The sequence below is a fragment of the Symphalangus syndactylus genome, chromosome 12, assembly GCF_028878055.3.
Source record: "Symphalangus syndactylus isolate Jambi chromosome 12, NHGRI_mSymSyn1-v2.1_pri, whole genome shotgun sequence".
Classification (NCBI taxonomy): domain Eukaryota; kingdom Metazoa; phylum Chordata; class Mammalia; order Primates; family Hylobatidae; genus Symphalangus; species Symphalangus syndactylus.
Window position 1 is genome coordinate 31,335,227 of NC_072441.2, and position 25,764 is coordinate 31,360,990.

The window sequence follows — 25,764 nt, forward strand, 5'->3', positions numbered from 1 at the left end:
GACACTAGCTAGTCCCACATTTTTACTACAAGAGGTGGACCAGAAGATTGTGCTATTTGTATGCAATCTAGAGGCAAGCTGTCTGGATTCAAATGGTAGCTATGCCATGTTAGTTTAGGAAAATAATTTAATATTTCTATGCTTCAGTTTCATCAGCCATAAAGTGAGAAATGTATCTGCAACACTATCATTAGCTTACTTATACAGTTGCTTTGCACAGGTTTTTAAAAGGTACTTTCCACTGGGCATGAAAGTAGAAAAAAAAAAAAAAACTAGTCTCCCCACCTTCCTCCTGAATACATGCAGCCCTGTGAGCTTACAAGTGGTTAGTTGACTATGCCTTTGTGGGAGAAAAAAGTATCCCTCCCTCCCATTAGAATACAACCCTGTGGTAGGGCAGATTGCTTAGTAAGTGTAAGCACATACTAGATTTCAGTTCCCACTTAACCCCCAGCCAGATTCTTGGGTGCACTATACAACCCACACAACCACATACAGCAACCTTGAATATCGGCACCTAAGTCAATGCACTGCTGTGAGAATGAAATGAGTTAATAGCCACAATGATTCAGAATACTGCCTGACGTATACTATGCCTCCATAAATATTATTATCATATTATCATAATTATCAACCCTTTTATTCTCTTACAGACCCTGGCAACCTTCTACAAAAGATCAGGTAGTAAATATTTTTGGCTTGTGGGCCATATTGTCTCTAGCACAACTGTTGAACTCTGCTGTCCTAGTATGGAAGCAGTCATAGAAACTGTGTAAACCAAATGGATGCAACTGCGTTTCAATAAAACTTCCAAAACAGGCAGCCAGTTCACAGGCCAGTTTATCAAATCCTGTCTTCAACTACTGGAATTTGTTCCAAGCCTGCAGTTATCCTGAAAGAGTTCCAACAGAATCAGTAAACAAACAAAAAATAATAATAATAAATCCTTTAGTTTAGTACATTAAATAAAGCTAAGCTACGAAAAACTGCACTTCATCTTGTTTGCCACAAAAGCTTGAAAATTCCTTGTAATTTTCAGATAAAGTAAAATAAAATTTTTCCTGGCTTCATTAACTCTATTGAGTTAATTTATAAAGTTTATAAATTGAGTCTTGAAAGTTATAAATAAATGCAACATGACAGAGAAAAGCCACTAACTAGGGGTCTTTAACTATCCTGACATGTGATATCTAAGAATCATTCTGCACCTGTTTTATCATCAGTCGAATGGAATGCCCTCCAAAAAATTTATAGAACATCTTTTGATTATCATCCATATTTACCGAATACTACTACAAGACAGGCAACTGGTGATAAAAAAAAAAAAAAAAAAAAAGCAAGAAATATATAATCAGTGACATCTTGGAATTCAAAATATAGTGAAGGCAACAGATACCCAAACAATAAAGTAATAGTAAGTTAAATGCTATGAAAGAAACTAAAAATTAACATGGGCATGCATAGAGGAAAGTCCAGACCAGCCAAGGACAAGAGAAGTATCTTGGGATAAGGAAAATATAAGCTGTGTTATTCATACCTATTCTGAAATAGAAAGCAGAAATTATTAATAATAACACTGGGACAACAGGTGTAAACTACAACTGTCCCAGGTAATTGGAAACATCAGTCACCCTAGACATAGAAAGGAAGTCATGGAAGGAAGTGACTCCTGAGCTAAAACTAAAATGATATGGAATAATCAAGCAGGCAAAGTGGACTGAAAAGACGTCATAAGCAAATGCAAGAGCTTAAACAAATGTTTGAAAGACAGAACATTCAAGCTTGGAAGAGAATTAGAAAAAGTATTAAGAACTAAGACAAACTAAATAATATAGCTAAATCATTACATATATTATTATGTGTAATACATATGATAACTATATTATATTATGGTACACTTTATCTCCAATATTCCTCAAAGTATAATCAAAAGACTACTGTATCTCATATCTGAGGAGTATATCCACAATGCAATTTCATGAATCCCAGCCCAGATGAAAACTAAATAAAAATTCTAAAATAAGGCCTAAGTATCTACAGTTGGTAATCTTCATGTACAGCAAAATTTGAGATGGAAAACCATTATAAAGTTTTAAGCAGAAGAGGGACAGATTTGCAATTTCTATTAGACACTTTCACAGGATGATTAGCAGAAGAACAAAACTGAAGGATGCTATAGCAGGATACCAAGCAAAAGGTGCTAAAGTTTACCAAGTCAATAGTAAAAAAATATAGAGATAAGAAAATCAGGAACAGCACAAAATGTTATACTGTTTTCAGATATCATCTCAAATAGTTCTACATCATGGAAAATATAACTACATGAGAAACCATTTTAACCAAAAATCATTTCACGTGTTTAAATTTCTTTCCATTTGCCTTTCTTTTCAAAGAGTTTCAATATATTCTACTATAAAAACTCTAAATTATGAAATTACCTGTCATATAAATTAGAATATTGCTTCTATCATCAGAAAGAAGACGTTTTGACCGAGGAGTACTAGGTGGGATCCTCCCAGTTAATACCCGTAAAAAATTCTCCACAGTTACCTAAGGGGGAAAAAACAAGAAAAATCAGATGAAATAAAACCTGCGAGATCTTGACAAATTATTTTTTACTTTCAAAAATGTTCGTTCTTCTTTCTCCATATATTACTCAGCATCAACTGAAAATAAAACACCCAAAAATTATATAACTCAATTAAAATATATTCATTTAAACATATACCTCCCAGTAACTTTGTTACTATTTTTAAAAGTACTAAAAACTAACAAAGAAGGCAGGCCATGGTGGCTCATGCCTATAAACTCAGCACTTTGTGAGGCAGGGCAAGAGGACTGCTTGTGGGCAGGAGTTCAAGATCCGCCTAAGCAACATAGTGAGACCCCATTTCTATGCACACACACAAAAAATGTTTAAAATAGCCAGGTATGGTAACATGTTCCTGTAGTTCTAGCTACTCAGAAGCCTGAGGCAGAAGGCTCATTTGAGCCCAGGAGTTCACCACTGTACTCCAGCCTGGGCAAGAGAGCAAGACTATGTCTCTTAGAAAAAAAACAAAAACAAGCAAAGTAAAACTACCTTGGAGAAAAATAAGTTCTGAATTTAAAACTTTAAATGCTATGTGAAGTGCTGCCTTTAAAAACTACTAAAAAGCTGCAAAATTGTTAATCTGGCTGGGCATGATGGCTCACACCTGTAATTCCAACTACTCAGGAGGCTGAGGCAGGAGGATCACCTGAGGCCAAGTATTCAAAAACAGCCTGGACAACATAGTAAGACCCCATCTCTGGAAAAATAAAATAAATTAGCCAGGCAAGGTGGTATACACCTGTAGTCCCTGCTACTCAGGAGGCTGAGGCAGGAGGATCACTTCAGCCCAGGAGTTCAAGGCTGCAGTGAGCTATTATATGGCCACTATACTCCTACCTGAGTGACAGAGCAAGACTCCAGCTCTAGAAAAATAAAAAATAAAAGTTATTAATCCCTCTGCATAGGCAATTCTGTGGGAGGATACAAAATATAAGAATTTTTAAATAAACTCAACTACATTATTGCAGCTAATCTGTACAACTACTTAGTCAATTATAGATTAACCATGAAATAAAATAGTTCCATGTTCACTACCTGGGTGACAGGCTCAATCATACCCCAAACCTCAGCATCACACAATATACCTCTGTAACAAATCTGCACATATATCCCCTGAATTTAAAATAAAGGTTGAAAAAGAAAAAAAAAATTTCATATCTATTTCCCCAAAATTACGTATCTTTAATTTTTGAATGCACTTTGTTTCTCAGATTTTGTTAGTGGTATCTTTAACATGTACAAAATTCACAACACTTTAAACGAGATTTCCCAATCTAGAATTTCTATCCCTCTGGGATTCTTTGAAGGCATATTTAAAGTTGTAGAGAGTAAAACACTGATTTAAAGCCAACAGCTGAGTCATATATTATGCATATCTACATTTAAAAAGTAGAAAATCTATCCAGTTTTCTTGTTCAACTATTCCCTAGAACATGAGTGTATAAATTGTATGTATACACATTTGTGTATGTGTAAACTGTTTGATTTACATTTTTCCTGCAAGACAGCAAAATGCTAATTGTTTTAACAGGAATTCTTGTTGGCCAACAGGGAAGGAAAATATTTGGCCTATATTTTCTTAAAATATGACTAAATAAACAAGTAAAAGGTCAAACATACATATTTAATTCAATGAGCCAACATTTTTGAGTGCCTAACACCAGGCTCTAGGTACTTGCCAGCTATATGATACATAAGATATAGGCCCTCTTAGCTTACGGTCTAGGAGGAGATAGATATGCTTTTAAAATTGCTTCAAAAGTGGTCTAGGAACACACAGGAAATTGTGTCTTACTTTTGGTAGGCTTGGTAAAAGGGGAAGGATTATCTAAGAAGACTTCATAAAAGAAGACTTCAAATATTAAGTGGATTCACAATCTTTTATATTTAAAATGAAGTTTCAGAGGGACAAAATACAGTATAATACCATTTTTTACATTTACATTTTTCTTATCACATTCATAAAAAACACTGGAAGCATATTGAAACTGTAGTCACTATAGTTTTTCCACAATTAATACAATTACTAAAACTAATAAACTTGGAATTTTAGGTCAAATATGAAAAATATACGTTTACTATAAAATATATTTACTGTAAAAGAAATTTGACACATGAAACTTCACTATAATACTCTAACATTGAAGCCAATATAAAGTTTTTCTGTCCTAGATAAAAACATAAAATGTTCATGTTTTAATATTTTACTTATATATCATTGCCTTAATACGAACTTCAGAGAAAGTTACATCAAGGCTTCAGTGACAATTAAGTTTAAAGAAAAATAATAATTTTATTCTGCCATTGTTTTAGAGCTTAAAAGTAACAATGCCATTTCAAAAATGTGGCTAGATTAAAGAACTTACCTCATAACTTCTATAATCCACTTCCACATCATCTCCATACACATTTAGTTCCATATTCTTGTGACTAAACACTGTAGCTGGTTTGGGATTTCTAGGATTACAGGCCATATCATCTGCAAGCATTAGGACAATGTGACTAGGAAAAAAAAAATCCAGTAAAAATATAATTTAGATAAAAGGAATAAGTTAAACACAATTTATATCATGTAGCTATTGTGTTCATTTTTCTCCTCCTTAAAAAAACAATTTTCAACTACATAGTTGAAGGCACTTTATTTTTTTGATATCCTTGTGTACTATATAGACAAATTAGTGCAATCTGGCATAAACTTATGAACAGAATTTCAAGTTATAATGTTTTTCTGAACAATGTGTATACTTTATGCCACATAGCAAAGGGAAGCTAAAGAAACTGTCTTCCTCAAGCATCGAAAATATTTTTTAGTAAAATTTTACATTCTGAAGACATACAGAGTCCACATTAAACTATGATGCCCCAAAGAATTTAACTTTCAGAATCCCAAATGCTTGAGTATAAAAACATGCAACTGATCAGCAAGTACAATCAGTTTAGTACAAGAGCACACCTCCAAGCCAATCACTCCTCACAAGATCCACAAATCCACTCCATTTCCCTAACACCAGCAACCACCATCTTCTGGCTAGATGCTGGAATAGCTCCCTACCTGGCGTCCTGCTTCTACTCTCACCCTCTTTCAGTTCATTCTCCTAATAGCCCCCAGAGTGATCTTCCTTAAATAAGTCAAATTATTAAATGTTCCCACTTAAAAGTTTCCAAGGACTCCCCATTATATCTTTTTAAAAATTTTTTTTGTTCACCTGCAGTTCCATGCATCCCCATTACATTTAGAGAGAAACTGCAACTCCTTACATCATCTAAAAGGCTCATATAATCTCGTCTCTGTCTCTCCAACTTCAGCCTCTACCACCCACATTCTCTATGCTACCTCCACACTGGCCTTTCTGTTCTCAGACTATGCCAAGCCTTTCCCACTTAAGTGGCTACTGACCAAATTTAGACTTCACTCCTCCCAGATCTTCATATAATTCCAGCCTCAGCTATGGTACTCTGTCTTATTGTGTGTTTTATTTTCTTCAGGACATCTGTGAATCTGAAATCGCCATCATCTCCTATCACCACCACCCCCATTAGAATACAAGCTCTCTGAGGGCAGGCGCTATATCTGTCCTGTTCACCACTGTATCACTCACACTACATACTAGGGCCTGGCATATAGGATGTACTGAGTAAATAATTTTAAGTGAATGAAAGGTTTTAATTTTTGCATATAATTTCTTTAGAAGGAAATAAAATCTCTCTTTGATACTTCTCGTCTTCACTCTACCATTAAAACTGGTGAGTAACAATCAGGAAATTCTCCATTCTACCATATCTTGAGTTTCCCAAGCATAAGGAAAAAATTAATGTGGCATACGTAATTAGTCTGGCAGGAGACAGCAAGAAGAAAATGTTCTGCTACATATGTTCCAAATACATTAAAGTTCAAAACTGAAACATTATGATTTTTCTTGAAAATTGGCTAGATTTCTACTTTGAAAGTGTTCCAACCCTGTCACGTTCAAAGATCAGATCTTCAGCTGTTACTGATTCATTTTCACAGAATAGTGAGTCAATCCTCTTAAAACAGAAAATACATCTTCTCTTTTTTAAAACTTAAGGAGATCATTAATTTACATTAAATAAACATCAATCATATATTCCTTTGTTAAACAAGACTGAATTGACCTCCAAATGTCAATATAAAAATGAGTATTTCTGGCTGGGCACGGTGGCTCACGCCTGTAATCCCAGCACTTTGGGAGGCTGAGGCGGGCGGATCACGAGGTCAGGAGATCGAGACCATCCCGGCTAACACAGTGAAACCCCGTCTCTACTAAAAATACAAAAAAATTAGCCGGGCGTGGTGGTGGGCGCCTGTAGTCCCAGCTACTCGGGAGGCTGAGGCAGGAGAATGGCGTGAACCCAAGAGGCGGAGCTTGCAGTGAGCCGAGATCGCGCCACTGCACTCCAGACTGGGCAACAGAGCAAGACTCCGTCTCAAAAAAAAAAAAAAAGAATATTTCTTTAGGCTATGTTTTCTGTTTAGGGTTAATTTCACTCTATGAAACTAAATAATTATTCAATAGCTATACAATGTCAATATCAATCAGAAAGAAGTACTAACTTTAACTTAAAATCATAAATTTAATCAACATTTCTCTTAGAGATAATTTTGAGCCTCAATATAAGTACTATGACCTGTTAACATAATCAATATATTATAAAACACTGTACTTGGAATAATACAGAAAAAGAGAAGTTGGGAAACAGAAGAGATTTCAAACGTTTTGAAGTCCAACCACATATTCTAATTCACAGTTTCTAAAACTTAAGAAATGTACAGAACTCTTTTCTACAGAAAAAAAATAATTCTCACTTGATCCAGTTGTTAAATTATTTATATAACAATACTTAAGTATATAAATGCAAACAAACTACTTAGACTTATAGTTCTTACAAAACTATAAAATCGAGAAAATTATAAACTAAATCTAACAAAACTAGCAAACTAATAATACTCTAAAAACATTAATCCCATTGAAAGATGACATTATTTTCCAAAAACTAAATGCCTGCTGCTTTGCTTAACAGAAGAGCTTCGAGTCTGGTTCTACATTTAATTTTTTTTTTTTTTGTATTTTGACATCCTTAATTGTTTAAGCAAACTAAAACAGCCTGAGAAGGACTCCATAATTCCATATTTGAGTCCTTGTGGACAAACCGCAACCTAACTTTATAGGTAGACAAGATTGAAAACCCAATTTAGGAGTATGCACCTGTAACAATGGCTGAGTCTTGGCCAATCCCAGCAGCCGTACTTCAACCACTCATACACTGCCAAGTGCTCAAACTATGTTCAAATAAGTAAAATGCCAACCTGTAACCAATCCAGTTGTTTCTGTCCCTCACTTCCAATTTCTGTACCTCACTTCGCTTTTTTTTGCCTCTAATCTTCTTCCACCATGTGGCTGCACTGGAGTCTCTCTGAATCTGCTGTGATTCTGGGGGCTAGCCAATTGGTGAATTGACAGCAACTGGCCTGGGTGCAGGATCAGATTTGATCCAGTAATTAACTGGCTTGAATCCAGTTAGAGGCTTCTTACATCTGAGTGGGTCAGAAAGAAACTGGTAGTAAGTGGTAATATTGCAGGGGCTATAAAATTTGGCTTTTAAAAATTCGCAGGGGCCAGAGGTGGTGCCTCACACCTGTAATGCCAGCAGGTTGGGAGGCCAAGGTGGGCGGATCACGAGGTCAGGGGACTGAGACCATCCTGGCTAACACGGTGAAACCCCGTCTCTACAAAAAATACAAAAAAATTAGCTGGGTGTGATGGCAGGTGCCTGTAGTCCCAGCTACTTGGGAGGCTAAGGAAGGAGAATGGCATGAACCTGGGAGGCGGAGCTTGCAGTGAGCTGAGATCACGCTACTGCGCTCCAGCCTGGGTGACAGAGCAAGACTCCGCCTCAGAAGAAAAAAAAAAATTGCAGGGATTTTTGTGCTCTATCCCTTTGTTTCATTTTTCTCGTGCACTTAGGTAGGAAAAAAAACCATTGGCTGAGTTAATCAAGAGAACCCAAGAGCAAAGGCAATATTTTTGATAAAAATGAGATCCTTAATTTCTGAAGAACTGAGTTCCTTCTGGCTTATACATGCATAAATAAGTGTTAGGCCCCAGAAGCCCCAGAAGTCTTACAGAAATGGCGAGATCTTACTAAAGATAACTTAACAATAGAACATTCCAAATGAACAATGCAGTGAAATGCATTTACAACAATGAGGCTCCCAAATTAGTCTCATCTACGGATGCCTACTGATATGCAGAAACTTCTAAAAAGATTTCAATATTTTTATTTAAAGCACACATATTTTACTCTGGCCAGAATGGAAAATATTAGAATTCAGGTCCCCCATACAACTGGTTGGGCAGCAACTTGCAAAATTGAGATAATTTTGCCTGTGGTTCCATTATTTTCCTTTGTGATGCAGTTTGGCCCCCGGAACTATGGTGTGGTAAGCAGGGTCACTGGGGCTACTCAGGGAAGGGGAACCCAGAAACCTGACAAGCCAGCAAAAGGGCAAGAATTTCTTACCAGACTTCTGGCCTCTCTCTGTGCAAACTGGTTAAATGTATGGTAAAAATCACTGCTTATCTCCTCTGTAAAGTTTTAATTAATGCAAAAAAAAGGATTCTGAGGCTATTTTTAAGCTGTAGCGAATTTGGTGTCCTTGTCTTTCTGTATGGTTCTGTTATAAAGAGTACTTTAGGAATAGAACATAGGCTTAGGACCCCGTAAGCTCACTACTCAAGATGACCCAGCAAGCTGGTCAATAACAAACTTTGCTGCAGTTCCCTGAAACAAACAAAAAAACTGCCTGAGGTCTCCATCTTGTTTTGTCCTTGGGAGCTTAACCTTGTAAGCATGTGGTGGTACTTTCTCTTAGTCTCTGCCTTCCAGGGAAAAGGAATTTTGGGGTTCATGTCACAGCTAGCTCCAAAAATTATCTTGAGCAGTTAAAAGCCTTTGCAAACTCAAAATTGACTGCTCTAGACTTCTGGGAAGAGCAATGGAAGCTATCCAATGTAGCTCAGTAGCTAAGGCCTTGCCTTTTTACAATGGTGGCCTGAGTTCAATTCCTCGCTTAGGGAATGAGTCCTTTCTGGTTTGATATCTGTATGACAATTACCATTTGTTGATTCTCTTCCCCTCCATGAACTGTATTACATTTTTCTTTCTCTGAGCGAGAAATACTGGCTGTTTGGCCTGGCTAAAGTGGAGTAATCAGAAATTTAAAAGGACTTTTATAAAGAGGGCTACAGTTAAAAGTCAGCTTAATTAAAAGTGGATATTCAAGCTCTAACAGCCTGGGACTCCTTGAGAAAAGCAAAGGAGGCACCACACACCATGTTTTGGGAAAAATCTCTGTTTTCCTCAAGAAACCTCAGGAATTAAAAGTGGATAGATCCCTCTCAAAATCTAAAGCTCTGTTCTGTTTTGTATTGCCTTATCTGATGTTTTTGACTTTGGGGAGTATCGGAAATGACTTTGCATTATGAGAGAGCTTTGGTGTGTAATAACCAGGTAGGAAATATACTTTTAGGGATAGCTAATGGCAGTAATGGGGAGATACTCCGCTCTGCACATTTGGATCAGAGAAGCATGCTCTTGGCCACCTAAAAGTTATGGAAATGTCCCCACCCACCACTAAGAGATAAGACACCCATGGGAGCTGGGCTGATTCTCCCTTTATGGGATCCAGGATCTGATATAAAAATGAGAATGAGACCCTTAATTTCTGAGATCTATTTTGCCTTCCAGCTGTGCCTGCTTATTATATTAGTCTGTAGAAACTGCATGTTCCTGGCCCTGTTCCTCCAAGGACTCCACCCTAAAGCCAGTAATCCGATTAAAAACCTTAAAAACTGGCAAATAAAAAATCTTACAACTACTGGATCTTCTTCTGTCTATCTGTATAGTTATGTATGCATTCTGTGTGTGATGTTTCTATAAAAGAGCTCTAATTAATTGGCTTGAAGAAAAATAGGAGCTTAAATCAAATATTTGAAAGAAGAAACTGTAAAGCTTTTTAGTTCACATCACTTTAGTAATCTTTGGGAAACAAAAAATTTTAAAGATTATTGGTAAAATAAAGACATTTGTTCTTAATCAGGCAGGTCAGATATTAGGTTTGCTAAATGCTTTAAGGTCATAAACTGCTTTGACTTTTGAAAATTGTTCAATTTACCTACCTTGGAAATGACAGATTCTAGATAAGGCCTGGGGAAATGTGGAATTAGCCACGCCCTCTAGCTATGCAAAGAAGGTTATAAAGAAAAGAGATTTTATATAAGAAAGGATCCTGTATGGTAAATTCTTGTCCTGAAGTAAAATAACTGGTTGGTTAAAAACAGGGATGCTTAGGACAAGTCAGAAAGCCCAAGCATGACGTAAGTGGTCTGTGTAAGTCATGAAAGGATTCATGAAAGGAAATTTATGCACCAAAGGTAAACGTTGCTAAGAGTTACTATTATAACATGTAACTGAGACTACTGAAATAACAGTTTTACATGCAAGGTGTATAAGGAAAGTAAAACTTGTTTTTGGTAAAAAAAAAAATTATAAGAAAGCATGAGAATGTAAATTTTTGCCTAGTATAGAGGGTTAACGGATTGTTTTAAATTAGATAAGACAAAGCTAAAGGTGGAGCAAGTTGTGGAAGGTTTGTAAAAAATAATTGTAAAACAGATTCTGTGTGTAAACATATTGGCTACAGTTAAAGGGGTATTATTCAGTTTTTACATAAAGTGAACATTTAAAAAAGCACAATAGGTTTTTCTTAGAGCACTGATCTGCTCTTTAACAAAAATTCTAAAGGGTTATAAAAGGTTTGTAAGAATCTCACCTTATGGCCAACCTGATTAAGATTGATAAATTTGTCTATAAAGTTTTATTAAAAATTGGGGTTGATATTAATAGTAGACTTATGAAAGGGTGAAATTTGGCTCTCCCTGAACAAGATTTTCATGTAATATTAAAGGATAATAAAAAATTTTTGTTTGCCTTTTGAATAAACTAGGAAAAAAAGAAGGGAAAGACAAAAGACAGACGGTTTGGAAAGTGAAGTCTCCCCTCTATCAATGAGTAAAAGGTTTTTGCCTTTTTAAAAATTCTTTATCATTTTGGCTAAATGAGTGACTATGGTGACCAGTAATTCTATTTCATAATATCAGGTGTTTAAACCTCTAACATATTTGATAGGCTTCCTAAAATCAAATTTCAGCTTCAAAATTATCTTTTCTGACCTCTAACTTTGGGATGCTACAGAGGGCCCCTGAAGAATCCAAAAGACAGGTAAATAGGATTATTTGACATGTTATTTGGGAAGCACTGTAAAAATAAAAAATAATGCTTAACCTTCTCCAGGTTATAGTTTAGTGTATGTCATAAATATGTTCCAATATTGCATGGGATTTCTAAAATTCTAATATATCTAAGTAATGCTATCAATCATAATTATGGTTATTATTATAGACCACAGAAATTGTCCTTGTCAGCTGTGTTTTTAACTATGACTATTTAAAGTCACTTCCAGTTAATTGCTTAATGCTGCTGCAGTTTCTGAAAACTTCACAAGCACACAAAATCCTAGAATATGGTGTCTTTTAGGAGGTTCATGAAAGGATGGAAAGAACCCTGAAAAGTACTCTTGAATACAGGTTCCTGATAACATAAGTCAAATTATCTATGATAACCCATCAGTTAGTTATCACCTAACTTCACCTAACATCAGTTAGTTTATACACCTAAATTGGAAAAAACAACTGGTATTCAAGATGACATAAGTCCAATGTCAAGCATGGACTCTTGGAGAACCAGAATAGCCACCTTGTCCTTCCTGAGTCCTTAAAGTTTTTGTTATTAAAAGTTATGCATTCCAAAACATCATGGAAAAGAGAAAATAATTCAAATTAAATATTGGTGTGGTAACTTACAAATTGCTAAAATAGTTTATAACCAATGTTTGGTTTGTCAAACCCATATTCATGGGAAAATAATCAAAGCTTCAGCTACATTTGGTTACCTGATGGTAACCAGATGGTTGGGCCACTTAAACAGTTTATAAAGGGATTTCATTCAATTGTCATTTTCAATGCATGTTTTCTGGTTGTATAAAAGCTCTCCCATCCAAGTGGGCTGACATTATAATGTAGATTATGCTACAGTGTATTTTCACCAGGTAAAGAAAGCTTTTTAATGGTTCACTGAGGACAGTCAACCCCTTCTGTTGGGAATAGGCCCCCAAATCTGCCATAAACTGGCCCCAAAACGGCCATAAACAAAATCTCTGCGGCACTGTGAAATGTCTTGAGATGGCCACGACGCCCACACTGGAAGGTTGTGGGTTTACCGGAATGAGGGCAAGGAACACCAGGCCCACCCAGGGCAGAAAACCGCTTAAAGGCGTTCTTAAACCACAAACAATAGCATGAGCAATCTGTGCCTTAAGGACATGCTCCTGCTGCAGATAACTAGGGAGAGCCCATCCCTTTACTTCGGCCCATCCCTTTGTTTCCCGTAAGGAATACTTTTAGTTAATCTATAATCTATAGCAACAATGCTTATCACTCCTTGCTCTCAATAAATATGTGGGTAAATCTCTGTTCGAGGCTCTCAGCTCTGAAGGCTGTGAGACCCCTGATTTCCCACTCCACACCTCTATATTTCTGTGTGTGTGTGTCTTTAATTCCTCTAGCGCCACTGAGTTAGGGTCTCCCCGACTGAGCTGGTCTCGGCACCCTTCTGTCTAGAACCCAAAGACTGGATCTTCTGAAAACATCAGAGAAACACTGCCCACACCATCCACACTGCAACAAAACTTTGGAACCTTGAACCTTGGGTTCATAATCTCACAACTGGGAAATATTCCGCCACACTCTTGGAACTGTACACCCATTTGGACCCTTAAGGTAAAGCTAACCAGGAAAGTTTCTCCCCAGAAGAAGATGGCATCTTTTCCCCAGATGACAGCTTTTCCCAAGATCATGAATCAAGACTTCTCTACTATCGTGACACTCTTATCTTTGAATGTTTTTTCCTTGTTTATGCCTCTATGAACAACAGAAATAAAAACGGGGTCTCTTGTATGCACTTTGGGTATACTTTTATTTATGAAGGATTTTGCAGCCAGTCTTATATATAGATAACCTTATGCCTTGACAGATAAAAAATGAAGGCCCAATGTACATGATAAACTTTAATGGTATATAAGTTGCCTCATAATCAGTCAGAAACAGAACATTGGTTCATTCCTCTTAACCCACACCAGAGGTTAAAGAGAACATTGCCAGGAGGCCTTCATACTTCTAGAAGTGCATCATTTGTTAGGTCCTTTTCCCATGGTTTGGAGTAAAAATGGCAATGATTAGAAGTGTATCCTTAATGATAGGCTCTATAGCAGATTCTATGTAATGTGTATAGTTACACAACAGACTTTAAATTCTCTTACAAAAGTTATGCTAAATAACACAATTGGCTACACAGAAAAGTATCTCTGCAGCTGCTGGCATTTGTGGTCTAGGAGAAATACATCAAACGTAGATTATAGAGATTCAGTTTTAGGGGATTAATGGAGAGACTGCTTAGTTAAGTGAGTAGACTCTTTATCTAGCTCATTCTTTAATCTATTTGATTTTAGGTGATTTGGTTTATGGGGACCCTGGGTAAGGAGCATACTCCAAATTCTTCATATTGTCCTCCTGATAGTCATAATAATAGTCTCCCTGGTGTGCTATATTTTCTCAAAGGTTTTAAATGTTTACAAGTCAGCCATCTCTAAAATGTCAAATGGTCTCTCTTCAACTGGAATGACAAGAGCTGAAAGAAATGTGTGACCATGAGGACACCGTAACCTATGACCGACATGCTGAGACCAGAAACCCAAAATGATGGTAACTCAGAGTGGCACTAATGCTGTAAGTTTTGGTCACACTCTCACCTAAGTGAGAATCTGACTAAAAACGGGAAATTTTTTTAAACAAAGTTATGGGTGGCCATTGTTTTGGACTGAGCTCATAGGCTAGGCCCCAACAGACCACAAAAAATGGAGCTGCTTGTGCTAAATGGGACAATAAAACTAAGACTTAAGGAAACACACAAATCCTAGAACAGACCAGGTTTTGTTTTCCTCCTATTAACAAGATGTTCCAACATCAGGAGGTACCCTCTACTCAGTCCTTGTTCCTATCTTTGCAAAACTCACTGTTCTGCTGTTTCCCAGTGGATTTCAAGACCAAATAAGTACATTTATGATAGTGACAGTGACATTAATGATTAAAGTTTTGGTCAATCTCTCAAAATTGAGAAAATAACCAAAAGGGGGGAATTGGTAAAGTGAACTAAATGTGGTCTGAGAAGGACTCTGCTATATTTGAGTCCTTGTGGACAAACTGCAACCTAACTTAATAGGTAGACAACACTGAAAACCTAATTTAGGAGTATGCTCCTGTAACAATAGCTGAGTCTTGACCAATCCCAGGGGCCATACTTCACTCTTACACTGCTGAGTGCTCAAACTGTGTTCAAATACGGCAAACGCTGAGCTGTAACCAATCCAGTTGTTCCTGTTCCCATTTCCAATTTCTGTACTTCCTTTCCCTTTTTTTTGCCTATAAATATTCTTCCACCACACGGCTGCACTGGAGTCTCTCGGAATCTACTGTGATTCTGGGGGCTGCCTGATTCATGAATCACTCATTGCTCAATTGAACTCCTTTAAATTTAATTTGGCTGAAGTTTTTCTTTTAATATACTATAAACATAATTTGATGATATAGATAATGTCTGTTCATAAAAGTATGTTGTACACTATGTAATTCATAATTTCCAGGTTCTGTTTACTGTTCAGATCAGATATTATATTTACATAAGCTTTTGCCAATAAACATTCTTTGAATGCCATTTATCATAAGGTCTCATTTGATAACTCAAAGTGTCTTTTTCAGTTGAATACCAGGTCAGCATCACAGCAGTTATTTAAATCTGCACTGAATAAGTATCAAGTCAATCACTGCTGAAATCAAGACTCAAAAAAAAAAGCTACTCTGAAGATATACTACTGCATTCCTATAAATAACAGTAACAAGTTATTGTATCTTACTAAAATGACAAAATTCCCAAAATATCTCCAATAGATAAAAGAATATGTTGTTTTTATAGTTTGGCAAGCCTATTCTACCATGTGTGATGATTCAACTCACACTTTATTCTTTTCAAGCCCCTGCAAAACCTACTTCACAAAACGCAGCGTATGTAATATGACCTTCTTTCAACACAAAACCAAAAGAAGTGGGCACTGGAATTGTATAGCAAGTGTAGTTACACAGTAGTTATTTATGTAAATAGATTCCACATTTTCAAAATCATGCATTCCTATTAATTAGTTAAAAAAATGGGAGGGCACATACATACACATCTACTTATTTATAAGTCATACATATTTACTACTTTAAGTATATACAATAAATACTAGTGAAGTGTGAACCCCCAAAATATGAGACAGGTCTCAGTCAGTTTAGGAAGTTTATTTTGCCAATGTTAAGGACGCGTGCCCAGGACACAGTCTCAGGAGGTCCTACCAACATGTATCTAAGGTGGTTAGAGCACAAGTTGGTTTTTATATATCTTAGGGAAACATAAGACATCAATCAACATATATAAGATCACCATTGGTTCAGTGGGTCGGGAAAGGCAGGACAACTAGAAGTGGGTGGGGGTGGGGGTGGGCTTCTAGGTCACAAGTAGATAAGAAACAAATGGTTGCATTCTTTTGAATTTCTGATTAGCCTTTCCAAAGGAGGAAATCAGATATAGATTTATCTCAGTGAGCAGAGGGGTGAATTTGAATAGAATGGGAGGCAGGTTTGCCCTAAGCAGTTTCCAGCTTGACTTTTCCCTTTAGCTTAAGTGATTTTGGGGCCCCAAGATTTATTTTCCTTTCACAGAAGCATAATTTCTTTCTTCTTTCCTAGATAAAAACAAAGAAAACTGCTAATATTTTCTTCCCTTACCACTTTTTGGTTATTTCATCTAAATAGAATATCTGGATCATGCCTATATAGATATTTTTAAGATCATCATCAATATAAAAGTGAAATTTTAAAACTTCTCAAAAAAAGTACTCAGGAAGCCCAATCTGATAAACATATATGAAGGGAAAAATAGCCTAAAATAATAAATAATTTCCCATTATTATGTTGCCCAAACACTGAAAAACCAGGTAAGCCCTTCATCAGGGCTGCTAGGCCATTCTTTACCTGCCTCCCTGAAATTCCTCTGTAGCCCAATCAGGAACTAGTGATCAGTAGGTAAAAAAAATACATATTTCAAATAGATGAAAAATCTTCCACAGTCCTGGACCATTTGAGTGTGAAATTTCAAAAAACACAACTTTTTGTTTGTAATAAACTGGTATCACCTTAATAAAAAATTTTCATGGAATGAAATTTAAATAAATTGTATTGGTTAAAATGTTTTTAAACTGTTCTCTTAAAAATGTTATATATAATAATATAATAATATATAATGTTTTCCACAGCTATGCCTAATCACATACTACCTTAGAGCATTGTTTAGCTACTAGAGCTAAGATCTCCAGGCTTATCTTCCAGAAAATCATCACCCCAAGCTAGAATAGTAACTGAAATTAACACAGCAAGAAATATGAGGGTCACAGGAATCTTTGATGCCCTCTTAAATTTCTGGGTTTCTGCCTCATAGGTGTTGCTTTACCCCTGACACAAATTATTAAGGATGCTCTGTAGATTATTGGTTCTACAGCAATGTAATTAGGCCAAGCAAATTCATCAAGTCAGGCTAATCAGTAGCTTAATGCCAGGGTAAATTACCTTTTGTTTTTCTTCCTCCTCCCTTGCCATGTCTTCAGGAATCTTCAAGTTAATAACTCTAGCCACCAATGCACTGTGAAATTCATCGTAATAAATCTACTAACCACAGATGCTTGACCATCAAGATTTTCTGAATTACTTTCAATTTGCCAAATGTAGAACAATTAGCATTCTTTGATACATGATTCCAGGTATTTTGTACTCATATTATCAGAAATAAAAACTGAAAAAATTGCACTGCAGACAATTACTGACAGTAAGACTCATCAGTAAGCAGACATGTTATCATAGAGACAAATTACATGAGGGTAGAGCTAGCTAGCTATAGGCTCATATATTTAAAGTTACATGTGGTTGAGTACAACGAAGATAATAGCTAACATTTATTGAGCACTCCTGTGATGGTTACAACTGAGTGTCAACTTGACTGGATTGTGCAAGGGCAGGAAGCATCCAGCAGGGGAGAAAGATGTAGTATTGGAGGCTAGGCCAGGCTAGTCTTTTCACATTTTCACATTATTCTGCCTTCTTTATATTCTAGCCATACTGGCAGCTGCTTAGATGGTGCCCACCCAGATTAAGGGTGGGTCTGCCTTTCCCAGCCTCAAATGTTAAAAGTTAAACAAAAGGGTTAATCTCCTCTGGAAACACCCTCACAGACACACCCAGGATCTATCTATCTATCTATCTATCTATCTATCTATCTATCTATACACACACACATATGTGAGTTTATTAAGTGTTATATATATTTGCATACTATTAGTTCTATCCCTCTAGAGAACCTTGACTAGTATAGATTTTGGTAAGAGGAGTGATCCTAGAGGAACAGAATATTAAGGATGGAGTTCTTTCGTTGGTTTTGGGGTTTCTGGAGTTGGCTGCTTAATATGATTAGTCCCCAAAATGCTAAGGACTCTACTTCTAATAGTATGGAGAACACTGATAGTCCTTGGCATAAACTATTGTGACAGTTATGCAAAATAAATTCATTTGACACACCTGATTCCCTGCTCATGAGAGGCAAGGAGTTTAGTAACTCTATACATAATACCTTTGACCATATCTGGAGAACCAAGGAACATAATGAAGCTGGTTGGTTGCTCCTAAGCTTGGTAGACAAAGTGATGAAAAAATGATGAACTCAGGGATTCTGTCTCCCAGCTTCAGATACTGAGCCTCCCATCTGCTAAGACTGCCCTGACTGAGAGTCTTATCTCCTGTAGAGAAAGAGCTGAAATTGTGGAAAAACAGACACAAGTTCTTATCATGCAAGTGGCTGATCTGTAATGAAAAATGCACGCACAGCCTCACCAGGTGTCTATTGTTAAAGTGAGGGCATTGATTGGAAAAGAATGAGACCCTGCAACTTGGAATGGGAACATATGGAGGACCCAGATGAAGCTGGGGACACTGACTTTGTAAACTCTGATGAACCTTTTTTGCCAGAAGAAACAGCTTCCCCATCCCCAGCAGTGGCAACATCCCCTCTCCAACCCATGCTGCCATAAGCCTTTCCATCTTTGTCTGAGGAGATAAATCCTGCGCTGCCTGAGGCAACAGTAATGGCCTCCCCTGAGGCAGTTGTCAGGCAAAATAATGTTGATTCTCCTCAGGAGCCACCTCCAACACCCCTGTTTGCTTTCAGATCTATAACAAAAGTCCTGGCAGGCCCCTACAGGTGAGGTTGAGAGTGTGACCCATGAGGAGGTGCACTACACTTGAAGTGCTTGAGTTTTCTAATTTTTATAAACAGAAATCTGGAGAACAGGCATGGGAATGGATATTAAGGGTATGGGGTAATGGTTGAAGGAACATGGAGTTAGATCAGGCTGAATTTATTGATTTGGGCCCACTAAGTAGGGACTCTGCATTTAATGTTGCAGCTTGGGGCTGGGGGGAGTTCTAATCGTTTATTTGCTTGATTAGCTGAAATATGGATTAAAAGATGGCCCACTGTGAGAGGTGGAAATGCCTGATCTCCCTTGGTTTAATGTAGAGGAAGGGACCCAAAGGATTAGGGAGATTGGGATAGTGGAGTGGATTAGTCACTTTAGACCTACTCATCCCAGCAGGGAGGATCCAGAAGATATATCTTTGACCAATGCATTGTGAAATAGATTTGTGAGGGCAGCAACTACATTTTTGAAGAGCCCTGTTATTGCTCTTCTCTGTATGTCAGATCTAATAGTAGGAACCGCAGTTGCTCAACTACAAATTTAAATACAGTGGAAATAATTGGATCCCAAGGTGGCACAGGCCAAGTGGCATCACTCAGCTGTCAAAGGCAAGATAGGTGTAGCTACTCTAATGGACAGCAAAGGCAAAGTGGCAATCAGAATATTCTAACTTGTGTAGAGCTCTGGCACTGGCTAATCACGGTGTTCCTAAAAAGTGAAATTGACAGGAAGCCTACTGCATTCCTACTTAATTTTACAAGCAGAAAACTTCAAGGTCAAATGGACAAAAGACTAATTTGAATTACAAACACAGAGAATCATGGCCCCTCAATCAATTTGCAGACTTGAGCCAATTTACAGATCCAGAATCCCTGGGATGAAGGGGAGGCCAGGTCCCCTTGTGGAAGGACCCCACTACATAACCAACAGCTTATGCAGTGAATCTTTCTCCCATCCTTCCCCCAAGGAAACCTCCAGCCCTTTACCAGGGTAACTGCACATTGCGGAAAGGGAAATGATCAGACATTTCAGGAACTACTGGACACTGGCTCTGAGCTGATGTTGATTCCAAGGGACTCAAAACGTCATTGTGGTCCTCCAGTTAAAGTAGGGGCTCATGGAGGACAGGTAATTAATGGGGTTTTAGCTCAGGTCCAACTTACAGTGTGTCCAGTGGATCCCCAGACTCATCTTGTGGTCATTTCCCCAGTGCCAGAATGCATAATTGGCACAGACATTCTTAACAGCTGGCAGAACCCCCACATTGGCTCCTTGACTGGTAGGGTGAGCACTATTACGGCAGGAAAGACCAAATGGAAGCCACTAGAGCTGCCTCTACCTATAAAAATAGTAAAACAAAAACAGTATCACATCCTGGAGGGACTGTGGAGATCAGTGCCACCATCAAGGACTTGAAAGATGCAGGGGTGGTGAGTCCTACCACATCCCTGTTCAACTCCCCACCTGGCCTGGGCAGAAGACAGATGGATCTTGGAGAATGACAGCGGATTATCATAAACTTAACCAAGTGGCGACTCCAATTGCAGCTGCTGTTCCAGATGTGGTTTCATTGCTTGAGCAAATTAACACATCTCCTGGTACCTGGTATGTAGCCACTGATTGGGCAAATACCTTTTTCTCCATGCCTGTCTATAAGGCCCACCAGAAGCAACTTGCCTTCAGCTGGCAAGGCCAGCAATATACCTTTACTGTCTTGCCTCAGGGGTATATCAACTCTCTAGTTTTGTGTCATAATCTTATTCAGAGAGACCTTGATCACTTTTTGCTTCCATAAGATATCACCCTGGTACATTACATTGATGACATTATGCTGACTGGATCCAGTGAGCAAGAACTGGCAAACACACTAGACTTATTGGTGAGACATTTGCATGCCAGAGGATGGCAAATAAATCCAACTAAAATTCAGGGAACTTCTACCTCAGTAAAATTTCTAGGGATCCAGTGGTGTGGGGCCTGTCGAAATATTCCGTCTAAGGTGAAGGATAAGTTGCTGCATTTGGCCCCTCCTACCACCAAGAAAGAGGCACAATGCCTAGTGGGCCTATTTGGATTTTGGAGGCAACACATTCCTCACTGGGGTGTGTTACTCTGGCCCATTTATCGAGTGACCTGAAAGGCTGTCAGTTTTGAGTGGGGTCCAGAACAGAAGAAGGCTCTGCAACAGGTCCAGGCTACTGTGCAAGCTGCTCTGCCACTTGGGCCATATGACCCAGCAGATCCAATGGTGCTTGAGGTGTCAGTGGCAAGTAGGGATGCTGTTTGGCGCCTTTGGCAGGCCCTCATAGGTGAACCACAGCGGAGGCCTCTAGGATTTTGGAGCAAGGCCCTGCCATCTTCTGCAGATAACTACTCTCCTTTTGAGACAGCTCTTGGCCTGTTACTGGGCTTTGGTGGAAACTGAACATTTGACTATGTGTCATGAAGTCACCATGCAACCTGAACCGCCTATCATGAACTGGGTGCTTTCTGACCCACCCAGCCATAAAGTGGGTCGTGCACAGCAGCATTCCATCATCAAATGGAAGTGGTATATACGCGATCGGGCTCGACCAGGTCCTGAAGGCACAAGTTAGTTACATGAGGAAGTGGCTCAAATGCCCATGATCTCCACTCTTGCCACCCTGCCTTCTCTCCCGAAGCCTCCATGGATGGCCCCATGGGGAGTTCCCTATGATCAGCTGATGGAGGAAGAGAAGACGAGCGCCTGATTCACAGATGGTTCTGCACAATATGCAGGCACCACCTGAAAGTGGACAGCTGCAGCACTACTGCCCATCTAGGACATCCCTGAAGGACAGCGGTAAAGGGAAGTCTTCCCAGTGGGCAGAACTTCGAGCAGTGCACCTGGTTGTGCACTTTGCATGGAAGGAGAAATGGTCCAATGTGTGATTATATACTGATTCATGGGCTGTAGCCAATGATCTGGCTGGATGGTCAGGGACTTGGAAGAAGCATGATTGGAAAATTGGTGACAAAGAAATTTGGGGAAGAGGTATGTGGATGGACCTGAGGGGTCAAAAATGTGAAGATATTTGTATCCCATGTGAGAGCTCAGCAATGGGTGACCTCAGCAGAAGAGGATTTTAACAATGAAGTAGATATGATGACTCGTTCTGTGGACACCACTCAGCCTGTTTCCCCAGCCACCCCTGTCATCACCCAATGGGCCCATGAACAAAGTAGCTACGGTGGCAGGGATGGAGGTTACACAGGAGTTCTGCAACATGGATTTCCACTCACCAAGGCTGACTTGGTTACAGCCACTGCTGAGTGCCCAATTTGCCAGCAGCAGAGACCAACACTGAGTCCTCAATATGGCACCATTCCTCAGCATGATTAGGCAGCTACCTGGTGGCAGGTTGATTATATTGAACCTCTTCCATCATGAAAAGGGTAGTGGTTTGTCCCCACTGGAATAGACACTTACTCTGGATATGGGTTTGCCTATCCTGCACGCAATGCTTCTGCCAAGACTACCATCTGTGGACTCACGAATGCCTTATCCACCATCATGGTATTTCACACATCATTGCCTCTGAACAATGCACTCACTTTACAGCTAAAGAAGTGCGGCAGTGGGCTCGTGCTCATGGAATTCACTGGTCTTACCATGTTCCCCATCATCCTCAAGCAGGTGGATTGATAGAACAGTGGAATGGCCTTTTGAAGTCACAATTAAAACACCAACTAGGTGGCAGAGTTCTCCCAAAGGCCATGTATGCTCTGAATCAGCATCCAATATATGGTACTGTTTCTCCCATAGCCAGGATTCACGGGTCCAGGAAACAAGGGGTAGATGTGGAAGTGGCACCACTCACCATCACCCCTAGTGATCCACTAGCAAAATTTTTTGCTGCCCGTTCCTGCAACATTACACTCTTCTGGCCTAGAGGTCTTACCTCCAGCAGGAGGAACGCTGCCACCAGGAGACACAACAATGATTCCATTAAACTAGAAGTTAAGATTGCCACCTGGACACTTTGGGCTCCCCCTACCTTTAAGTCAACAGGCTAATAAGGGAGTTACAGTGTTGGCTGGTGTGACTGACCCAGACTATCAAGATGAAATCAGTCCACTACTCAACAACGGAGGTAAGGAAGAGTATGCATGGAATACAGAAGATCCATTAGGGCATTTCTTAGTATTATCACGCCCTGTGATTAAGGTCAATGGGAAACTACAACAGCCCAATCCAGGCAGGAGTACAAATGGCCCAGACCCTTCAGGAATGAAAGTGTGGGTCACCTGTTGCAGGAAGTCAGGGACCCCAAACGGAGGGACCAGCTGAAGCCATGGCAGAAGAACGTGGATTGTGAAGATTTTATGGACATTTATTAGTTCCCCAAATTAATACTTTTATAATTTCTTATGCCTGTCTTTACTGCAATCTCTAAACATAAATTGTAAAGATTTCATGGACACTTATCACTTCCCCAATCAATACCCTTGTGATTTCCTATGCCTGTCTTTAGTTTAATCTCCTAATCCTGTCAGCCGAGGAGGATGCATGTTGCCTCAGGACCCTGTAATAATTGCATTAACTGCACAAATTGTACAGCATATGTGTTTGAGCAATATGAAATGTGGGCACCTTGAAAAAAGAACAGGATAACAGCAATTGTTCAGGGAATAAGAGAGATAACCTTAAACTCTGACCGCCGGTCAGCCAGGCAGAACAGAGCCATATTTCTCTTCTTTCAAAAGCAAAAGGGAGAAATATCGCTAAATTCTTTTTCTCAGCATGGAACATCCCTGAGAAAGAGAATATGCACCTGGAGGTATAGGCTTATAAACAGCCCCCCCAGGTGCACCTGTCTCTTATGGTCGAAACTGCAGAGATGAAACATACTCCAGTCTCCCATAGCACTCCCAGGCTTATTAGGAAGAAGAAATTCCCGCCTAATAAATTTTGGTCAGACCGGTTGATCTCAAAACCCTGTCTCCTGATAAGATGTTATCAATGACAATGGTGCCCAAAACTTCATTAGCAATTTTAATTTCGCCTTGGTCCTATGGTCCTGTGATCTCGCCCTGCCTCCACTTGCCTTGTGACATTCTATTACCCTGTTAAGTATTTGATGTCTGTCACCCACACCTATTCGCACACTCCCTCCCCTTTTGAAAATCCCTAATAAAAACTTGCTGGTTTTTGTGGTTTGTGGGGCATCACGGATCCTACCAATGTGTGATGTCTCCCCCGGACGCCCAGCTTTAAAATTTTGCTCTTTTGTACTCTGTCCCTTTATTTCTCAAGCCGGCCAACGCTTAGGAAAAATAGAAAAGAACCTACGTGATTATCGGGGCAGGTTCCCCAATAGTCACCCCACTAGGAAAAAAAACAAGACCTGCTAAGGTGCTTGCTGAAGGCAAAAGGAATACAGGATGTATAGTAAAAGAAAGTAGTCATCTATACCAGCTATGATCATGTGACCAGCTGCAGAAATGGGAACTGTAATTGTCATGAGTATTTCCTCCCTCTTTTGATAAAAACATGTTTGTGCATGTATACATTTGTACTTAGAAAATATTTTCAGTTTATTTCCTTTTTCCTTTATCATATGACGTAAGACTTATTGACTTCATATCAGCATTTAAGTATTCTTAACTTTATACAATAGTACATTTGGGTTTGGGATTGATGTGTTTCCAGTTGCACAAAGGATAGTTGTATTATGTTAGGCAAAATTATGACCTTATTATTGTCTTTATTTGAAGATTACATATAATCTCAGACATGTATGGGTTCAAGTTGACAAGGGGTAGACTTGTGATGGTTACTGAGTGTCAACTTGATTGCACGGAAAGATGCAAAGTATTGGTCCTGGGTGTGTCTGTGAGGGTGTTGCCAAAAGAGATTAACATTTGAGTCAGTGGGCTGGAAAAGGCAGACCCACCCTTAACCTGGGTTAGTACCATCTAATCAGCTGCCAGGGTGGCCAGGATATAAAGCAGACAGAAAAACATGAAAGACTAGACTGGCCTAGGCTCCCAGCTGACATCTTTCTCCCATGTTGGATGCTTCCTGACCTCAAACACTGGACTCCAAGTTCCAGTTTTGGGACTTGGACTGGTTCTCCTTGCTCCTCAGCTTGCAGACAGCCTATTGTGGGACCTTGTGATTGTGTGAGTTAACACTTAATAAACTCATACACACACACACACACACACACAGATATACAGATATACGTACAGACGTATACATATATCCGATTAGTTCTGTCCCTCTAGAGAACCCTAATACAACTCAGTATGTCTCAAGTATTGCAGTCATAAAATAAGCACATTACAAGCATTATCTCATACACTATTTTTATGAGCTATATGTTATTATCATCTCCATTTTACAGGTTATGTGATGGAAGCACACACATGCCCCAGGTCACACAGCTAGCAAGTAGTGGAGTTTGAATTCAAACCCAGATTTGTCTGACATGAACGTCTGCTTTTAATAACTTTGCATTATGCTGAAACTAAGCGAACTGCCATTTGAAAGCATATAATAGCCGGGCACAGTGGCTCATGCCTGTAATCTTGACACTTTGGGAAGCTGAGACGGGAGGATCGTTTGAGGCCAGGAGTTCAAGACCAGCCTGGGCCACTTGGTGAGACTCCATCT

General features: G+C 38.9%; 1 protein-coding gene across 1 annotated transcript in view; it reads right to left on the reverse strand.

Annotated features, from left to right (window-relative positions):
* The window catches only part of PIGK (phosphatidylinositol glycan anchor biosynthesis class K), a 132,194-nt gene that overhangs the window by 75,277 nt on the left and 31,153 nt on the right, over nucleotides 1-25,764 (reverse strand). The window contains exons 4-5 of the mRNA XM_063624086.1: nucleotides 4,960-5,095; nucleotides 2,439-2,550 (exon numbers count right to left, since the gene is read on the reverse strand). Coding sequence (XP_063480156.1) covers nucleotides 2,439-2,550; nucleotides 4,960-5,095 — 248 coding nt within the window. The remainder of the gene's footprint in view (nucleotides 1-2,438; nucleotides 2,551-4,959; nucleotides 5,096-25,764) is intronic.